The following is a 19,149-nucleotide window of genomic DNA, read 5'->3' on the forward strand; positions in this document are numbered from 1 at the left end:
GAATTTAATATGTGGCATTTCCTCAGTATGATTTCACAGAAGTGATAAACTTTGATTTTCTTTTAAACTCTCTGTGAGTTTTGGGCTGTTACTTATGTGGAATACTACTTACAAAAGTTTTAAACCTGCATATCTAACAAAATAAAAGAAAACAAAAGTCCATAAGAAGATTTGGTGCTATATAATTTAATGCATTATTATGATGGACCACTAATATGAGCATTGTGAGATTTTATAAAAACAACAATTACTGATTTGTGTTTGTTTGGTTTCAAGTAATATATAGCCACACAGTTCAGGTCGGTACTAATATTGGGGCTTTTCCAGCTTTTAACAGTGAAGTAGGATTGAGCAGGTACTTAGATTACTGTTAAGAACCAGCAAGCATCCGTAAGCTGGTTTGCCTCTTAAGGCATGTGCCCGCCGACTTAGCTCAAAAGTGAAAGCGCAGATCCTAGGGTCGTAAGTTCGATTCTCGGATGAAGGGCAATTTGATAAATGGTAACGTGTCTGTCAGTGAAATTATTCTTCCTCCACCTTTGTTTCATGTGGAGAAGTTGACTATTACTTGCGGAGGACAGGTTATTACTGTTGCAGAATACACAAATACTGATAAGGTTTACTGTCTGTCATTATATAACTGAAATACTGTCAAAAAACGGTGCTTAACCCAAAACAACAAACAAACAAATCTAAAGGCATATGGAGATTATTTCTTTGTCATTTGTTTTTATAGTAGGAGGAAACAAAATTTTGACAATTATAACATAAATTGTGCACTGTAATTAATGCATTATCTCAGTGAATCATACAGAGGCATTTTGCAAAGATGAATACTTTAATATATTGATAATTGAAGAATTATTATGAGTAGGAAACTATTCTTTAGATTGTTTTTTTTTTTTAAGTTGTTTTATTGTACCCCCTGACAACAAAGTTGTTAGGGGGGGGTATACTGGTTTCAGGTTGTCTGTCTGTCTGTCTGTCTGTCCGTCTGTCTGTCTGTCCGTCTGTCCGTAGACGCAATCTTGTGCGCACCATCTCTCCTTATCCCCTTGACAGAATTTAATGAAACTTCACGCAAGTGATCAGTACCAACAGTAGTTGTGCATGGGGCATGTTAGGTTCTTTTAGAAAAAAAATTTGCAGAGTTATGGAACTTTGTTTTTTTGTTACTATACTATATACATAGACACAATCTTGTGCGCACCATCTCTCCTCATCCCCTTGACACAATTTAATGAAACTTCACACAAGTGATCAGTACCAACAGTAGTTGTGCATGGGGCATGTTAGGTTCTGTTAGAAAAAAAATTTGCAGAGTTATGGGACTTTGTTTTTTTGTTACTATACTATATACATAGACACAATCTTGTGCGCACCATCTCTCCTCATCCCCTTGACAAAATTTAATGAAACTTCACACAAGTGATCAGTAACAATAGTAGTTATGCATGGGGCATGTTAGATTATTTCAGAAAAAAAATTTGCAGAGTTATGGGACTTTGTTTTTTTTGTTACTATACTATATACATAGACACAATCTTGTGCGCACCATCTCTCCTCATCCCCTTGACACAATTTAATGAAACTTCACACAAGTGATCAGTACCAACCCTAGTTGTGCATGGGGCATGTTGGGTTCTTTCAGCGGCAAAATTTGCAGAGTTATGGGACTTTGTTTCTTGTTAACATACTATGTACATACAGTCTGCATATGCAATCTTATGCGTGCCTAATCTACCAAACCCTTGCACACAGTTTAATGAAACTTCACACAAGTGATCAGTACCAACCCTAGTTGTGCATGGTGCATGTTACATTCTTTTAGATAAATATTCTGCATAGTTATGGGACTTTGTTTTTTGTTACTATACTGTATACATACAGTCTATATACATACAGTCCACATAATTATGCAATCTTGTGTGCGTCAAATTGCAATGTACTGTGTCAGTGCATGCGGGGGGTACATTCATCACCTTTAGTGATAGCTCTAGTTTATAGTTAAATGAATTACAAAAATTTAGTCCTAACCAGAAATCATGCAAATATACAAATTATAACAGCAGTATCTCTTTATGTTCCACACATGGTAAAGGAATCATGAAAAAGTTTAGGAAGGAAGGGGTTGGGATGGTGTTTGATGTAACTGGTTGGCCTTACCAGTGTATCTTGATTTCTTGTTCTCTGAAAGCAAATGTCAACTTCCCCACATGATACAATGGTGGAGGACAATTAACAACTTCAGACATTTAGTTGGTTAGATCATGAGAAAAGAATCAAACTCCTGATCATTCCATTGTATTGGCATCTTCCTTGCCGATACCATGAAAAGGTAAAATGTGCTTTTACATTATTCCAGCGGTTAATATCAGTAAAGTTATTTAAGTGTTTGTGATACAGAACATAATTGGTCTGACTTGATGATGCATTGGAAACACTGAAATGTTAATTGATTCAGAAAGATTAAAAGAGATAATCTGTAGTGGGATCAGATCTTAGTAACCTTTTGAGAATGCGTATCATTGTTTTTAACTGTATTGTTTGTACAGAGTTTGCCTACACAGTTTTCATGTGTGTGCGCACAATGTTTGTAGAAATGTTACGCATTAAGATAATTTATAACTCCTGAGATCAGCAATTTAGAAAAGATTCTTTACAAAGTTACTTCCCTTTTATATGGAAAATGTTTATAAAGGGAGACCACTGCTGCTTTGACAAAAATTCTCAATTTATTTAACAACGGAAATAGTCTTGTTGTCAGGTAATTTAATGGCCTGATGTTAAAATTACGTACAATTAGTTTAAATGATTCGCACACCTTAATTGGGAAAGTGAAAGATAATGCAGCCCACCTGTCTGCGTGCTAATGATACAACATGCTGCATCCTTCCTCCGTAAACCAGATTGCTTCCGTTCATTATGGTTCTTATCTGTTTTTGTCAAGATGATTTTTTCTCCAGTTTGTATCTAAATTCGTCTATTTCATTGTGTTTTTGAAGCCTCGAGATCGGATAAGTTGATATAAAATACGTAAAATAGTTTATGGTTGAAACCATATCATTTGGAATTATGGGATTATGCCCAAATTTACATAATATAAGATTTTTCTACAATGAAGAGCGGGTATTGACACTTACGTTTTGAAATTTCCATTAATGATGTTTTTTACGTTATCATGTTACATGTATCGCTATTTAAAGTTTGTCAAATATTAGATGACGGTCTGATTACTAAAAAAGATTCACACATTTGTTCATAAAATTTCAGGTCTTTGGGTACGTCAAGTGACATGTCACTATAAACACGACTCTAATATTCAGTCATTCGTTGATACTTTGATTTCAAATTCTTTATATAATAACTAAATATCGGAGCAGTTTTTTGTTCAGAAAGTGAAATAACAGCGTGGCTAAATACGGAATAATATATTGGAAGTATAGAAAGAACACTTGATTGAAGAAAAGGTTTTATGCTACTTTTAACAAAAAAGTATGTTAGATACCGTATTTAAGTGTGTATAGGTCGCACTTTTTCTACCCATTTTGCTGCCTGAAAAAGTTCCTGCGACCTATACGACAGAACATTGCCAGCAGTTTTTTTTTCGGGCCAATTTTCTGACCGTAGCTCTCGCAAAATTACGTGCATCTGTTACGAACGAACAAAATGGATAAAAAATATCAATATCGGCGGCTTTTCAACCAATAGCGGTTACTTTCAATAAAATATATCGTAAATAACCCATACAGACTATTAAAATTACGAATGACTTTAATTCAAAGATGTTTTTGCAGTCTGAATTACGTTTGTTTCTACTTTCGTTTTACTGGACGCCATTGACATGTACTCCGGGTTGGATAAAATCCGGACAGATCCGTCCTCCATTCCAAACATTGTTTATACTAATTCTTAGTGTATTAAAAAGCTTGAATGATTATTTTTTACTTTTGATTTTTAAATAAAAGAAAAAAATCCAAAAAGAGATATTTTGTTAATCTTTTTACTCAGAATCAAAAGAACGCGGTTAATTACATGACACGGAAAGGTGTTATAATTGCTGTGCAAACAATTCACACTTAAACTTGCATGATAACAGACGTCTGCTGCCAATTAGTGTCAAAAAGCCGCTTTTCTTTGATGTAGTCTGTTACCGATACTACTGTTGGTACGAAACGGTTGAGAACGAAAATAACACAATCCGATTTCCACCAATCAGGTTCTGATAATAATTCAGTCCGCGGCATCAATATGGCCACCGCCATAACTTTTTTGCCGGTAAATATTAAATATTGCTGGGGAAAAAATCCGAAATTTAACTGCGACTAATACGCTAGAAGTTAAATTTTCCGACCATTTCCAGAGCAAAAATTAGATGCGGACTGTACATTACCGCGACCTATACACACCAAAATACGGTAGGAAATTTTGATTTTTTTTTCGGTATGCTAATAAAGAGGGAGTTTACTTAATTATTGCTTTAGTTATTCTGTTTACATGTATAACATTATTTTTGTTGTTTGTGGATTCTTGACAGTAGTCATCATTAGTACAATTATCATCATCATCATCATAATAGTCATCATCATCATCATTTTCAAGTGTAGTAGAACTATTGGCAGTTATAGTGTGTTGAAACTTTACTGTGCACTAGTATGTGCAGATACTTGCATTCAAGTACTTTCAGGAATTTCATTTTAAATTGAACTTAAATCATGTGAGAAATAAAAGATATAACAAATGTCATTTTTGTGTGAAAAAAGATAGTAAATTTTATAAATGTTATTAAGACATAGATATAAGCGTCATGTGTGGCCTGTAAATTTCATTTAGCAAAAATTTTTAAGAATTCTTGTGATTTTTTTTTCACTGAATATTTGAAGTACTTCATTATATACCTATATAATATTATATTACAATAAAAACTTTACCAAGTGTCATACAAGGTGACGACCTATCACACTATCTTTTTCAGTGTTTTTATTTTTTCTGAAGTTCACTCAAATACAGGTATATTTCTGCATGGAAATCCACCTTGTCAGTTTGTAAAGTTGGAATAGCCACTGGCACATTTGAATACTTCTTACAATGGTACTGGATATTAAGTTTTGCATATTTAAGCCATTTAACAGTAGTAAATGAATGTTGGATGTAACTTTTTGGAGTGTGAATATTTTGTTCTGCAATATTTGTCAAACTATAAAATGATATTCGAATTAATTTCTGTTGATGTATCCAGTGTTTGCATACATTTGTCATATTCGATGTGTTAAGACATTGTGGGATAAACAAGAAGTCTGGTGCATTGCCGTAAATATCATACATAATCTACATTAAACAGAAGAAACTGGATTTAATTAGACAGAAAGAAACAGTAACTGCTTGATTTCTGATATGTTTGTTACACAAAATGAACACTCTTCATCTCCACCCTTTGGTTGTCAGACTTAAATATCTTTATGTGTGGTATAATCCCTGATGAGCTTTTGTATTATTGTGTATGGTAATCAGGTTGTTTTGAAACAGTAATTGAATACTATACTGCGCAATCATGTGTTTTGCCTAAAGTAGTAGACTGGTTATAATGAGGCATATTGTGCAAAAAAAAATAGAAACCAGACATATCACCTGATGAAAATTTTCAAATTCTTATGCAGAATTCAAATTGATACTGCAAAACATTTCAAATACAGTCATAATATTTACATTCGCTCCATTTGTTCAGATTGAAAATTATGACGTTCATGTTGTATGAACCGCAAAAGTAAAGGCGCTAAAGTTACAACAACGTTGCTTAGTGATAACGGGCCGCTGTTTTGAGGACGTCCGCTTGTAGTCAGGGAGAATCTTAGATTACTTCGTAGTTGTTCTGTCTAGTAAACAGAATGACCGGGAAGCTGATTTTAATGTTAAATACATCAAAATGTGTGCAATATATAATCAAACATTGTTTACAAATGGAAACGAAATATAAGATATGAATTTATTTTTTCAGAGTTCCTACGAACTCAAAAAAAAAATTCTGAAATAATCCCTGTTCATCGACATCTTTGGGAAGTAAATAGCTCCCTATAAAGACAAACATTTTCTTTCCCATTAGAAATAATTCACAGTAAATTAACCTCTACAAAGCAACAACCTCTTTACAACAAATGCACTTTGGTCATCCCAGTGGTGTTCACTCTGTAGAGGTTGTACTGTAAATAAAAAATTGTTTCATTTACTTTTAAGTATTGTGTTAATTACATAATTTTCAACAGCACAGATGTCGAATTAAGCTCTTTTTTAGTAGCCTAAAAAAGAATGTTGCAAATTGGTGTACATTATAATTCATATACACAAATACAGTAGTCACTAGGGCTGAATAATCAGACTGGGTTTTTTATCTATTTTCAGAGAAGACAGTTGTCCGCCCGGAGAAAGTCTGCCCCAGGGGCAGTTCTCTTCAAAACCCTTGGAAAAACCAAAAGCTCGAATAATTTACTGTAAGTATGCAAAAATATTGTTATTTTCTTGTTTTGACCGTTTCAGAAAAAGGGGGAAATTACTCTAGAGAGAGAATAGGAGGAAAAGTAAGAAAGATCAGTAACTGCCATGTCAAATATTACTGTTAGATAAAAATTTTGTTAGGTACATATAAGCATTTGCAAGGTAATTGCTTTCTAAGATAGTGGGGGCCTCCATTGGCAAGTGGTTGAGGTTGCTGACTTGGATTCACTTGCCCGTCACCAGTGTGAGTTCGAGCCTTGCTCAGGGCATTGAGTTCTTCATGTAAGGAAGCCATCCAGCTGGCTAAGGGAAGGTCTTTGGTTCTACCCAGGTACCCGTCCATGATGAAATAATGTATGGAGGGACACTTGGAGTCTTTCTCCCCCATCAAAAGCTGGAAAGTTTTCGTATGACCTATGGTTGTGTGTCATTAAACACAACAAAAAATGTAAGATAGTGTGCTAGACAAGCAGATGAAAGACACGTTGACTGAAGCACAGAGCAAAGCCTAGATGAATCTGAACTAAAATTCATCAACCCATATGTAAAATTAGGCTTATTATGGTCACGGCAAGTTGTAACCAGCACTAACTGCCGATATGAAGCGGGACAGACATCATTTTGACATCAACATGTATCTATAGAGGAAAGTAAAACAGTTTCAAAATGATGCAAGGTACACCAGATGTTTCGGGTTATACCATTGGTCAGGCGGCAGAAGCATTTCCTAACTATACAAACCTCATTGACATATGACAGTAATACGAAAATTAATTAACAGTCGAAAGGACTTAATGATTAACAAAAACCGGACACAACGTATCTTAAGTGTTTCATCAATCATCCTCTGGCATGTATTAAACAAACTCACTTTTAACATTACAAAAAATTGCATTTTTGCATATGAAAAAGTTTCTTTTGCTCTTCTCATAAAATAAAATATCACATTAAAAGCTTCTGATTGTCAAAACAATTTAGATCAAGTCACTCCGGAGCAAAGATAATGTATTTAAAAATATGTAAAATGAAATACGAGTATGTTTTAATGTAAATTAACCTATTTATGTTATAGTGGTTCTGTACTGAATCGTTTAAGGTCACATTTTTTAATTCATGCTGGGCTTGTTCCCCCGCTTTCATTTAGAAAGATAATGAATAGATTTGGGTAATGTGGGTTTCAATTGATACAAGTCTAAAACGCGTTTAATATTTTCCGATCCATCCCATTCTTGTTTCGCCCTACGCTAATTAAGGTTTGGGTCACCCAGGTGTGAGATCCTGCCCTATTTAATTATTTCAGCGGAATAATAATAATCATCATTTCGAGTGAATGATTTAGGTGGTTCATATAACATCGCCAAATATAACAAGAGTTGTAACTCATTGTACTTGAAGAACAAGTTACGACTTTTTTCTGTTTTGCCCATTACACTTACTTTATCCTGTTAGTGTAGAACACACAAGGTGTTGAAAAGAAAGTAATATTTTTCGCCCAAAGGAAAATGTTTTCACATAATGATATTTACGGGTTCAATTTTTATGACATAATAGACAAGCCCACATCTCATCTATTTAGCATCAAATCAGTTCTTCCTTCAAGGCTTTAAGACATCTGACAAAATTTTCTTCCTTAAATTAATAACCCATACTCATTTTGATTAAGTTGAAATGTATGTATGTGACAGTATTTTAACTTTGAATAACAGGTTTACAAGAATATGTGCGACAAAAATGAATAATGAACATGACACTTATATCACATTTGCTGAAGCCTTGATATCTGGCACAAATACGAATCTGATTCAATTTTGGTCTTTATTGTGAGGAAGAGGAGTTTTAGCACTCATGGAATGGTCTTTTTGAAATTTTGATGGCCGACTTTCAAAGCTTTTTTTCAAAAGTGCCATTTTAGTCTCTCTTTTTTTCTGTGAAAGACGTCATATCGCACATTCATTGTTGCAGAAAGCAATGAATATTATTTCATTTCTATAGAAACGCATAGTGAAATTGAAGTAGGTGATATCAGCCCCTTTAACATATAAATAAAATATTCAGTGCACTGAAATCAAAAGGAAATTCAGTTTCGCAAAAGGGAAATAGCAGGATGACAAATTCTTAGAAATTGTATAAATTCAGGAATTCTAATAAACAATGCACTTTGCAATTATGCAACTATTGATCAGCAATCAGGTACAACTTAAATCTAAATTGTAAATAGAACGCGGTGAAAGTCGTAAAGAAACAGTATGTTTTTGTTGTACAGTTGAACTGTTGAAAATTTCATGGCAGAATTAATTCTGGTTTATTAAATCACATTATGAACGCTTTTAAAGCATTTGTTACAACGATTCGTTCACTAATTTTCGTGTCACATTTATTGACAAATACATTTGCTTAAATTGCGACAACATTTATTTTGAGCTAGGGCGTATATTTTGTTATATACCGTTTGATAAATTAACGTAAAATATTAGCATGAAATATGGTATAATATGTCAAATACAAATCATGTTAACTTGATGCAATTGACTTTAAAATGATGGACAATGAAATAAAACATGCGTTTGAAGTTTATTTGTTGAAACTATTCGTTTTGACGCAAAATTGATAAAGACTGAAATTTATTCTTATTTATACAGAGCCTGAAACCGAAATAACATCCCAGGGAATGAATATGTATTCTAATGTAATGCAGTTCAGTTCATTGAGATAAATCAAAATGTAAAAAAAGTTGTTTATAAACGGAATTATGAATCTTTACAGAAGCAAAAGTAGCCAGTTGATGATAATATATCTTTTGTTTACAATTTCATCCCATAGTTTTCCTAGAAATGATATGACAGAATTTGTAATGATCGAAATTCTGTAGTAGATTTGCAAGCCTACCTGTGCCCTTATTCAGTTTTATAGGTTACATATTAATGAGTTTATTAACTCCTTCATAAATTAATAACTATGTGAGGTTTGGTGATTTTAGCTCAAATACTTTTTGAATGAGCATTTTTTTCAGTTTTGGACAGATGTTTTTTTCATGTTAATTTTGTATCAGCCTATTTAGTAAGTGGATACTCTAGGGAGATAAAAATGAAAATTAAGTCCAGTCTAAGAATGTAGCTTTGTCATTGGTCAATTTCAAATTTGAGTTCAGAATCAACCAATCAGGTGTTGGAAGTTTTGAGACTGGTTTCCTAACTCATCTTTATAACCATTGACCTAGGTTTGAATGATGCCATATAAATATCTTTAGCTATGTGCCTTCCTTTTCTGTTCTATGTTAGAATAATATTCAGTATTTTATTATGACTGATGAAGAAAGTGCAGTAACTGTTGTGGTTTTGATGAACTAGGAGAGAACCATTAATCAGTTTTCAGTAAAATTAATATTATAGCTACCATTCAACTGAATCACTTTCCTTACCTTCTTTATGAAGAGTAGGGCTGGGACGATTTCAAAATTTTGAAATCGGTTAATTGTTTGTATGAAATCAAATCGAACTGGTTAATCAGCCGTCATATTCAAAATGTTGTTTTCTTTCCTGACGACCGTATCAAGGTACTACCAGCAGCTGACTTCATTAAGAACTTATGAACTTTATCGTTTGCAAACGGGGTGGTAATTTATGTCATATTTTGGTGTGTTTTATTTTAGATATATAATGACAGGCAAATCCGCGACTATTGATTATATTCAAGTTGATGTGTTTTAGCGGAGATATACTGCATGTCTATCATATGGTATGTGCCAGTCAAGGAAATGTATAAAGATAAAGTACAATTCGTAATGCTTACTGTTTGAGAGCGATTAGCGGTTTTGCAAAATTGAAACCAGCGAATCGGATCTGATTAACCGAGTAATCGTCTCAGTCCTAATGAAGAGTAATGAATTTGAATGTACCCCAACTCAAACCATCTGCCGAAAAGAAATTCAACTGCTATACAAAGTTGCTAAGTTTATAATTTTGATAAAAAAAAGAGATATGTGAAATATTATCTACCATTTATGTAAAATACTGCAATGTAGTTAATTTTTTGTAGGGTGAGCTTATAATATAAAACAACAATACATACAGAAAGTTAGAGACAGATTATATAAATGGTGGCAGAATTAATTCAGTGAATTAGTTCAATACGGAAAACACAATTTCAGCATCTGCATACTTGATGCAGCTGCTGCAGGCACATAATTTGAATAGTAACACTGACAAGTTTATGCTGAAATATTCTTAATAGAATGCCTTTGATGTGTTGGTTTTGGAATTATTGCATGCGAAAAAGGAAGATTTTGTCCACTTTAAGCTGGTGGAAATCATGAGTCAGAAAACAGAATGATACACACATTGCAAAGTTTAATTCAGGAAAAGTCGAAACAAAGTGTCTAAAATGACAAAATTATAGGCAATTTCCTTTTAATAATAAAGTAATAATTTGATTCATCAAGTAGATTCTTCAAATTTTCTTCAGATTATTGTGAAAAGCAAACTTTGTTCTGTAAGTTTCCTGAACACCAAAGAGCAAGTCAAATGTCGAAAATTACACAAGTAAAGGTTATTTCCTTTAAACTGAATAATTTCTATCATTAATTTCAATAAAAGTAAGTATTTTTATTAGGGAAATGTTTTCAAATTCTAAAAACTTGCTATTGTAAGATTTTTATATGTGTTAAATGACAAAAGTAAAAGATTTTAAAAGACATTGCAATATTAATTTCTGTCATCCGTATTTTACGTTATTACAGACAAACGGTATTTAGCAGCCAGCTAAGGGAGTAATAAGTGGCTTCTTTACCTTTAGCCTGCTGGCGGCAAGTGATTTTGCCTTTGCGACCAGTGCAGACCAAGATCAGCCTGCACATCCGTGCAGTCTGATCATGGTCTGCACTGTGCGCTATTCAGTCAGTAAATTTTCACTAAACATCCCTTCAAATGATAAATTGTACTGCCCAAATTGAATGATGGACCAGTCCATTTTAGAAATTTAGCAGACTTAAGGTTAAAGCAGGTGGATGCTTATGTCATTTTAAAATTATAACAAAAAATCAAGATGGAAAGCTGACTGGCTGGTTAGGCAGGTGGCTGGTTAATACAGGTGTTGAATAAAGTAGGTTGAACTGTATTATAAAATCATGGTCTCACATTGCTCCAGAGGTGTCTTATAAAACAGTTCCATAATTATTTTTTCTCATCTCAGAAAAATGTTTTCTATGAAATACGAGTGAAACAGAAATATCTACATAATAACTAAAAAAAATCGATTTTGTGTTTTCTCAGCAGTCATTTCTGAATATCTGATGCATTTTCAAACATTAAGGGACAAATGATAAATGGTTTATGATGGATCTGTCAACAACATTTACCTATGCATAACAGCCAGCCTGCGTTCAAGAACAATGGTGACCATTATATAGAGGTTTTACTGTATTTTAGTGCAAAACAGCAACTGTTTTATTTATTAACTTACTCCCAGGCATTTTCTAAACCCTCTTTAATAAAGACATTTATACACTTTAAATTTGTGAGCTTCTTCAAATAAATCTTTTTTTCATATGTCTTTTATCCACCCGCTATGTAAATGATGTTCTTTACAAACCATTTAAATGCCGTATTATTGACAATAGGCTCTCAGGGTCAAGGGCGTGATGAACAGATTTTCATTCAGATGTTTGACGATTTTCATTCAGATGTTTCACAATTATGTTAAAACTCCTTACGCTTATCAAAATTTTGAAATTTTTAATGATGAAATGAAAATGGACTTGCACGTTTACAACTGAAGGTGAGCCAAACATTTTGCAATGCATTTGGATCACTAAAAATGTTACCTTTACTTATCATTAATCTCGCACTGTTGGTGTTCTGTTGTTATGGACAAAAATATATGTACAGAAATTTAGGATATTGATAGTAAGTAGGAAAAAAAATAAAGCTGATGATGTATATTCGAAAGGAAACTGAAAAATTACAGTAACATTTGAACTTTTTTTGTGTGCAAACAAAAGTTCACTGTGCTTCATATAAAGTTCTTCTCTAATTTTGTATATTCAGTCAGTTGATGTATTATCAACACTTAAAAGTTTATATATCGATTAAAACTTTTCAGTGTCAGCCAGTGACAGCCCAGGGAAGAGGAGACAAAACGTATTAATTGTTATCCAAGCGCAAATAGTGGATAAGTGCATTGACATAAAGAAATCCTTGTCCACTTTTTGCTGTGAGGTGACGATTATTATTAATTTTTAGCTCACCTGTCACATAGTGACAAGGTGAGCTTTTGTGATCACCCTTCGTCCGTCGTCCGTCGTGTGTCCGTGCGTGCGTCCGTGCGTCCGTCCGTCCGTCAACAATTTCTTGTCTGCACGATAGTGGTTTCATTTATGATTTTATTTTAACCAAACTTGCACACAACTTGTATCACCATAAGATCTCGGTTCCTTTCTTGAACTGGCCAGATCCCATTATGGGTTCCAGAGTTATGGCCCCTGAAAGGGCCAAAATCAGCTATTTTGACCTTGTCTGCACAATAACAGCTTCATTTATGATTTGATTTTAACCAAACTGGCACACAACTTGTATCACTATAAGATCTTGGTTCCTGTCTTGAACTGGCTAGATTCCATTATGGGTTCCAGAGTTATGGCCCCTGAAAGGGCCAGAATTAGCTATTTTGACCTTGTCTGCACAATAGCAGCTTCATTTATGATTTGAATTTAATCAAACTTGCACAAAACTTGTGTTGCCGTAAGATCTCAGTTCCTTTGTTGAACTGGCCAGATCCCGTAATGGGTTCCAGAGTTTTGGCCCCTGAAAGGGCCAAAATTAGCTATTTTGACCTTGTCTGCACAATAGCAACTTCATTTATGATTTGATTTTAACCAAATTTGCACACAACTTGTATCACCACAAGATCTTGATTCCTTTCTTGAACTGGCCAGATTCCTTCATGGGTTCCAGAGTTATGGCCCCTTGAAGGTCCAAAATTGGCTATTTTGGCTTTTGCAGCCATATAGAGACTTCATTTATGGTTTTATTTGATACAAACTTCCAAAATATCTTCAACAACAATAAATTTGGATTCCATGACAAATCAGGTCCAATCGTAGGTTCCAGAGTTATTTTATATCTGATTACCTCCCCTGATTGTAGTCAAAATGGATTTATATCAGTAAGTATTTATAGGACTTATTTGAAATTTCATTATTATCATTAGTTGGACTGAGTCAATCAGGGTAGATAACTATGGACTGATTTTATGTCAAATTACCTCCCTTTATTTCAAATTAAAATGGGTATATCTCCGTAACTAATGAAGATACTGATTTGAAATTTCATTTATGTCAACAGATTTATTTGGCAGATCCTTCTTTTGTTCACTTACAATAATTTTTTTTTTAATTACTTCCCTTTTACGTTAATATAAATAGCTTATTTTTAGTAACTTTTTTATTATTGGCCGTAGGGAAAAACCGAGACCACTTTTCTGTGGTACAACATGGATGGTACCTCCAGTTTTTAGGTGTATTTTGACATATCTGTACCTTGTAAGAATTTTTTTTTCTTTTTGGTTAAATTTCTTTCCTTTGTTGTTCCTGTCCTTTGGACTTAGATATTTTTTCTGTGGACCTTCTTGTCCTCAAGTGCAATGATAACAGGTGAGCGATATAGGGCCATCATGGCCCTCTTGTATTTATTTCGATTTATTGTTTTATTCAAACTGGCGATTGAAATTTTTTTTAAAGTAAGCAAATGCTATTAATATCAAGTACAAACATTCTTTTTTGTATTTCAGCCAACAACCAACCATGGGCAAGAAGGATATGGAATTTTTCCGTCCCTCGCGGACTAATAACAACTTCAACAGACAGTACCTCATGGAAGGCATTGTTGAGTTCTCTCGGGGCATGCAGACACAGGACCGATATCTTTTCCTCTTTAGCGATCTTCTCCTTGTAGCTAAACAAAAGTAAGTTTGTATATTTTCACTAGTCCTGCAGACATTAGTAATGGAACTATATTTTCACTAGTCCTGCATCAGACGTTAGTAATGGAACTATATTTTCACTAGTCCTGCATCAGACGTTAGCAATGGAACTATATTTTCACTAGTCCTGCATCAGACGTTAGCAATGGAACTATATTTTCACTAGTCCTGCATCAGACGTTAGCAATGGAACTATATTTTCACTGTACCTGTAATGATGATTGGCAATTTGCTTGTGGTAGCGTATTCTCGTATGCTATTTCAGCATCCTTCAACCATAGCAGGAAAAAAAAATTCATAATAATTGGAAAATGCCAAAAAGGCATAGTACGCAGAATACATAATTGAACGCAAAATGACGATTGCGAGTCCACTACCTTAACATGTTCGATAGCAAGACACGTCAAATTGTCAGACTGGGGAAATTATGTAACAAATTAAATTCCATGAAACTAACGAAACTACTGAGGCTTTTCATGACAATTTATTTCACTTTATTTTGATGCACTTAGACTTTTTTTCGCAATCACCCCTTGCATTAGTTAACTAAGCTTTGCAAGGGTCCTGAGTTTTCATGAATATGACTGAGAAAATATCAATTCTCAGGAATATAGACATAGGTCTTTTACGTAATGCACTTTGTTTTCATTCGAGAGTTATGAAGGGCATAATATCAGCTTCCAGGAAAGTACATTACACTCATTGGCCTTTTTACATAATGCCTTTCATACTTTCATTCAAGAGTCCAGTAGTCATTACCTACCTGTCAAAACCAGAAATTCTGCTATTTTGTACTTCAGTTTAATGTCTTTCATTACTCCATTAGCACTTGTTTACCTCATGGTTCCAGGGTCCTTGATATTTACTGTAAACTTAGCAAGCTGTTGACATCTTCCCCGCTTGAATTGTTGGTGAAATATCTTAGCTTGGATGTTATGTCTCCTACCAGTTTGCTTCTTGAGGGGTGCATCTCAAACATACACTAAATGGATCTGCTCATTTTTTGCCTAGTGTAATGTTTGTACTTTCAGACCAACCAAGCAGTAAAATGCCTGCAAATCACTTGACTTGAAGTCATGAAGTCGCTATTTTTAATTACTTCATAATTCCGTCTGATACTTCTACCAGAAATAGTAACATTTCATTTTTATGAACTTTAAGAAAACGCTGAAAGTTAGATTGAAATATGAATGGTATAGAACCTCCCACCTCAGGTTCTAAAAGGAATAAAAAAAATGTAAGAGGAAAAGAGTCATTCACACAAAGTTTTTTAAATGAAAAGTTACCAAACAGTTGACAATATTTGATAGGTCTGAGAGCTTCTAAAGTACTTTTGGCTCAGTTTGAAAATAAGTTCAAGTTGTACTTCCTGTTTGTGAAGAATTGTGGGAAGTGCTTGATTAGTTTCCAACTAGTCTACTCTTGCATTGTGGGTAATGTTCAGTTACCACCAGTACTTTAGGGTTTTGTTGTTTTTTTACATTCGGTGATCTTTATAATTACTCCCAACTCCTGAAACCACAAAAATCTGATGTGGTTTAGAAACTACAGTTGATTTGATTACAACTCATTCATAAAACATATTGTATTAACCACAAATTTAGGAAATCTGTTAAATGATGCAAATAGTGGCATTTAATTGTTTGATATCCTTTGATAGGTAATACTAGTACAAAAGTGGGTGAAATACTCAGCAGTGGGACATCCTGTGATCAATATAAATATACAATATAAAATATGACTCATTTTGAAACGGATAGACTTGTAATATATTAAGAATATTTTAGAGTTTTATTAATATATGGGATTAATACACCTTTTTGCCTGCATTAACATCTCCAGAAACCCCAAGAATGTGTTGAAAGCAGAAGTTCATGATAGTGCACAGTTGCCACTTTGTTATGTTACCCAGAGAATGCGTTTTTTTATGCAAGAATTTTCGTTATCGATATAGTTTGCATATTTCTTAAATTTATTTTGGGTCTTGCACAAAAGAGAATATGACATCAAGGAGGACGATAAAATCAACATGCACCCAGAATATCTAGATATAATCCTTAATGTATTTTATGATTGTGTATAAAAAAAAATGATTATGTTTTGAAGACGGAAAAACTGTTTTTGCAATATCTCAGCGAAATAAAAAGCTAAATTATGATGCAGTGTATGAATAGACATATCTATCAGGATTTTCATGCCTTATGCACAGATATTCCCTTGTATTGCGTAGATATAGTGTTGTGAATACCTTAACCGGTATATCTGGTTGTAAGTTTTCATTGCCATTCTTCCTACAACACTTTCATAGGTTTAGATGTTATTTTATTTACATCCTTTTTCCAAATTCCTGTCCTATAATACTGGGGAAGTTGGAAGATGAGTAATGGCTGTTTAAGGTATTCATGAACAGTATGTTGTGCACTGTTTGTATGTATTTTAAGATTTGAAATTCAGTATGGGGGCCTCTGTAGACAAGTTGTTAAAGTTTTTGATGTAGAATCACTTGTCCCTTGCCAATGTGGGTTCACAACCTCCCCAAGGGTCCTTCATGTATAGAAGCCATCCAGCTGGCTTCTAGAAGGTTGGTGGTTTTACCCAGATACCCCCCAGTGTCAGATGGAGATAATGCCCAGAGGACCACCTGGGGTCTTCCTTCACTACCAAAAGCTGGAAAAATTGCTATTTGACTAAAATTTTGCAGTTTGACTGTGGACACAAAAAAAAAAAAAAAATAGTTTGATAAAGCTCAAGCTAAATATAAGTTTGCCTGCCATAGAAGTTATGGCCCCTGTCATCCATCTTTTACATGCCATGGATAGGTAAGGATGGAAGGTAAAAATATAATTAAACCTGTGTTTTCTAAAAAGAATGTATGTAATTAGAATGGTTATTTTCTGTGAAAAAGTCCAAAATTTCAAATACAGGGTACTATAGTAATGCTTTTCTCTGCTTTCAGGTCCAACACAACATTCAAGCTTAAACATCGTATACGTGTGTGCGAGCTGTGGATAGCAGATTGCATTGATGATGTCACAGAAATAACACGGCCTACAGAAAGATCATTTGTGATTGGTTGGCCTACAACAAATTATGTTGCCACATTCAGAAGTCTGGAGCTGAAAGAAACATGGCTCAACAAATTCAGAGAGTAAGCTGGTCTTGTTGGATGTGGGACAGAATTCTCACAGAAAAAATCACCCCTCTCTTACTTCAATTCTTAAATAGAATAAAGTGAAAATTTGGATCTAATTGAGAAAAAATCAAAAGAGGATGTGTGGATTTTGTCCGTCTTGGTTGCATTTTGCATTGTAGGGGATTTTGTCCATATTCCATTCTTTATGACTAACAATTTATGTGTCTCTGAGAAATTTTTTTTATTTAATTTATAATGCATTTTATGGCTTCTATTTTTGACTATGGTCACTTTATAGTCTTAAAAGCTGCCTTGAAAAAAAATGAATTTGAAACAAGTGTTATGTATCATTTGATTACCTCCCCTGATCTCATGTTGATTGCACAATGTGAATTTCAGTAGACACAGTATCAGTAGATGCAGAACCTTAAAATTAGCTTACCATTTTGAAAACTTTCTGAATTATTTAAAAATATTTAAGTTGACCTTACTTCTTTCTTAATAACTAAAGAACTAATCATCAGCTTTGGACCGCCTTTGCACTTTTTCAGCAATAAAATTGTCATCTAGGTATGAGTTAAAATCTAAGAGGCAATTTTCTAATGCTTACACAATATATTTTTTTTCATAAAAAAAGAGTTTTGAATATTGTAACATTTTCTTTGTTCTTGCTTACTTTCAGGCAAGTTGAAGAAGAGCGTGCAAAGTTACGGCCGAAAACTCTGCAACTAGATGTCCATCATAGAGAGATTGATAAGGTATTGTAAAATAGTTTCCAATAGCATTTGGATATAACGTATTTAAAATTTTTTGGGGGCTGTGACTGTTTCCTCGTATGTCATATAGAAAGCAGATTTCAGTGTATGCCCAAGAAAGAAGCAGTTGTGGGCCTTTGACAAAGAAAATGTATGGTAAGAAATTGATAATAAAAGATCAAAAGATAAAAATAGCCTTTTCAAGTACTGATAATGGTATAAGACAAAAATACAAGCATTTTGAAACCTTTTGCTTGTTCAGAAAATTTTGCAAGGAGTGGGAGTAGGGGGAAGGGTTGGAATAATTTGAAATTATGTGGTGAAAAAACATAAAATTTTGCAATCAGACATAATCCTTAAAAGTTTACACTCTAAGCTTGTCATATGTAAAAGGGTTAATACATTTAACACATATACTGAGCTGCGGTGGCCTTATGGATAAGGCACCTGCCCCGCAATCGGGAGGTCGAAGGTTCGAGCCCTGTCAGGCAGGTCTTGTTACTGAAGAGAGACCGGTTGGTGAGCCGCCAGCTAGTTAAATAATGGTTACTGATTGCCTACCTGCCTGGTGTCTGGCATTAAAAAATAGGGATCGGGAAGTAGTGCTGTTCAATGTATGTAGGTGTCTCGTAAGTCATATTGGCTGGCCCTTTCAGTACAGGTGACACTATAATAAACAAACACTTTACTTACATAATTACTTTCCTCCAACTTTTTAAAAATCTTTCATTTTTCCACAAGTATATCTGAAAAACTTTTCAACTGATTCTTGAGTAGAATTTAAATAAAAATGAATTA

The 19,149-nt window shown here is 33.9% G+C and overlaps 1 protein-coding gene across 3 annotated transcripts in view; it reads left to right on the forward strand.

Annotated features, from left to right (window-relative positions):
* LOC123551571 (uncharacterized) overlaps positions 1-19,149 on the forward strand; it is a 100,423-nt gene that overhangs the window by 57,422 nt on the left and 23,852 nt on the right. For all 3 annotated transcript variants that reach the window (XM_053541047.1, XM_053541049.1, XM_053541048.1), the window contains 4 exons: positions 6,397-6,485; positions 14,272-14,445; positions 17,420-17,611; positions 18,279-18,354. In XM_053541047.1, coding sequence (XP_053397022.1) covers positions 6,397-6,485; positions 14,272-14,445; positions 17,420-17,611; positions 18,279-18,354 — 531 coding nt within the window. The remainder of the gene's footprint in view (positions 1-6,396; positions 6,486-14,271; positions 14,446-17,419; positions 17,612-18,278; positions 18,355-19,149) is intronic.

Source organism: Mercenaria mercenaria, chromosome 4 (genome assembly GCF_021730395.1).
Source record: "Mercenaria mercenaria strain notata chromosome 4, MADL_Memer_1, whole genome shotgun sequence".
NCBI lineage: Eukaryota > Metazoa > Mollusca > Bivalvia > Venerida > Veneridae > Mercenaria > Mercenaria mercenaria.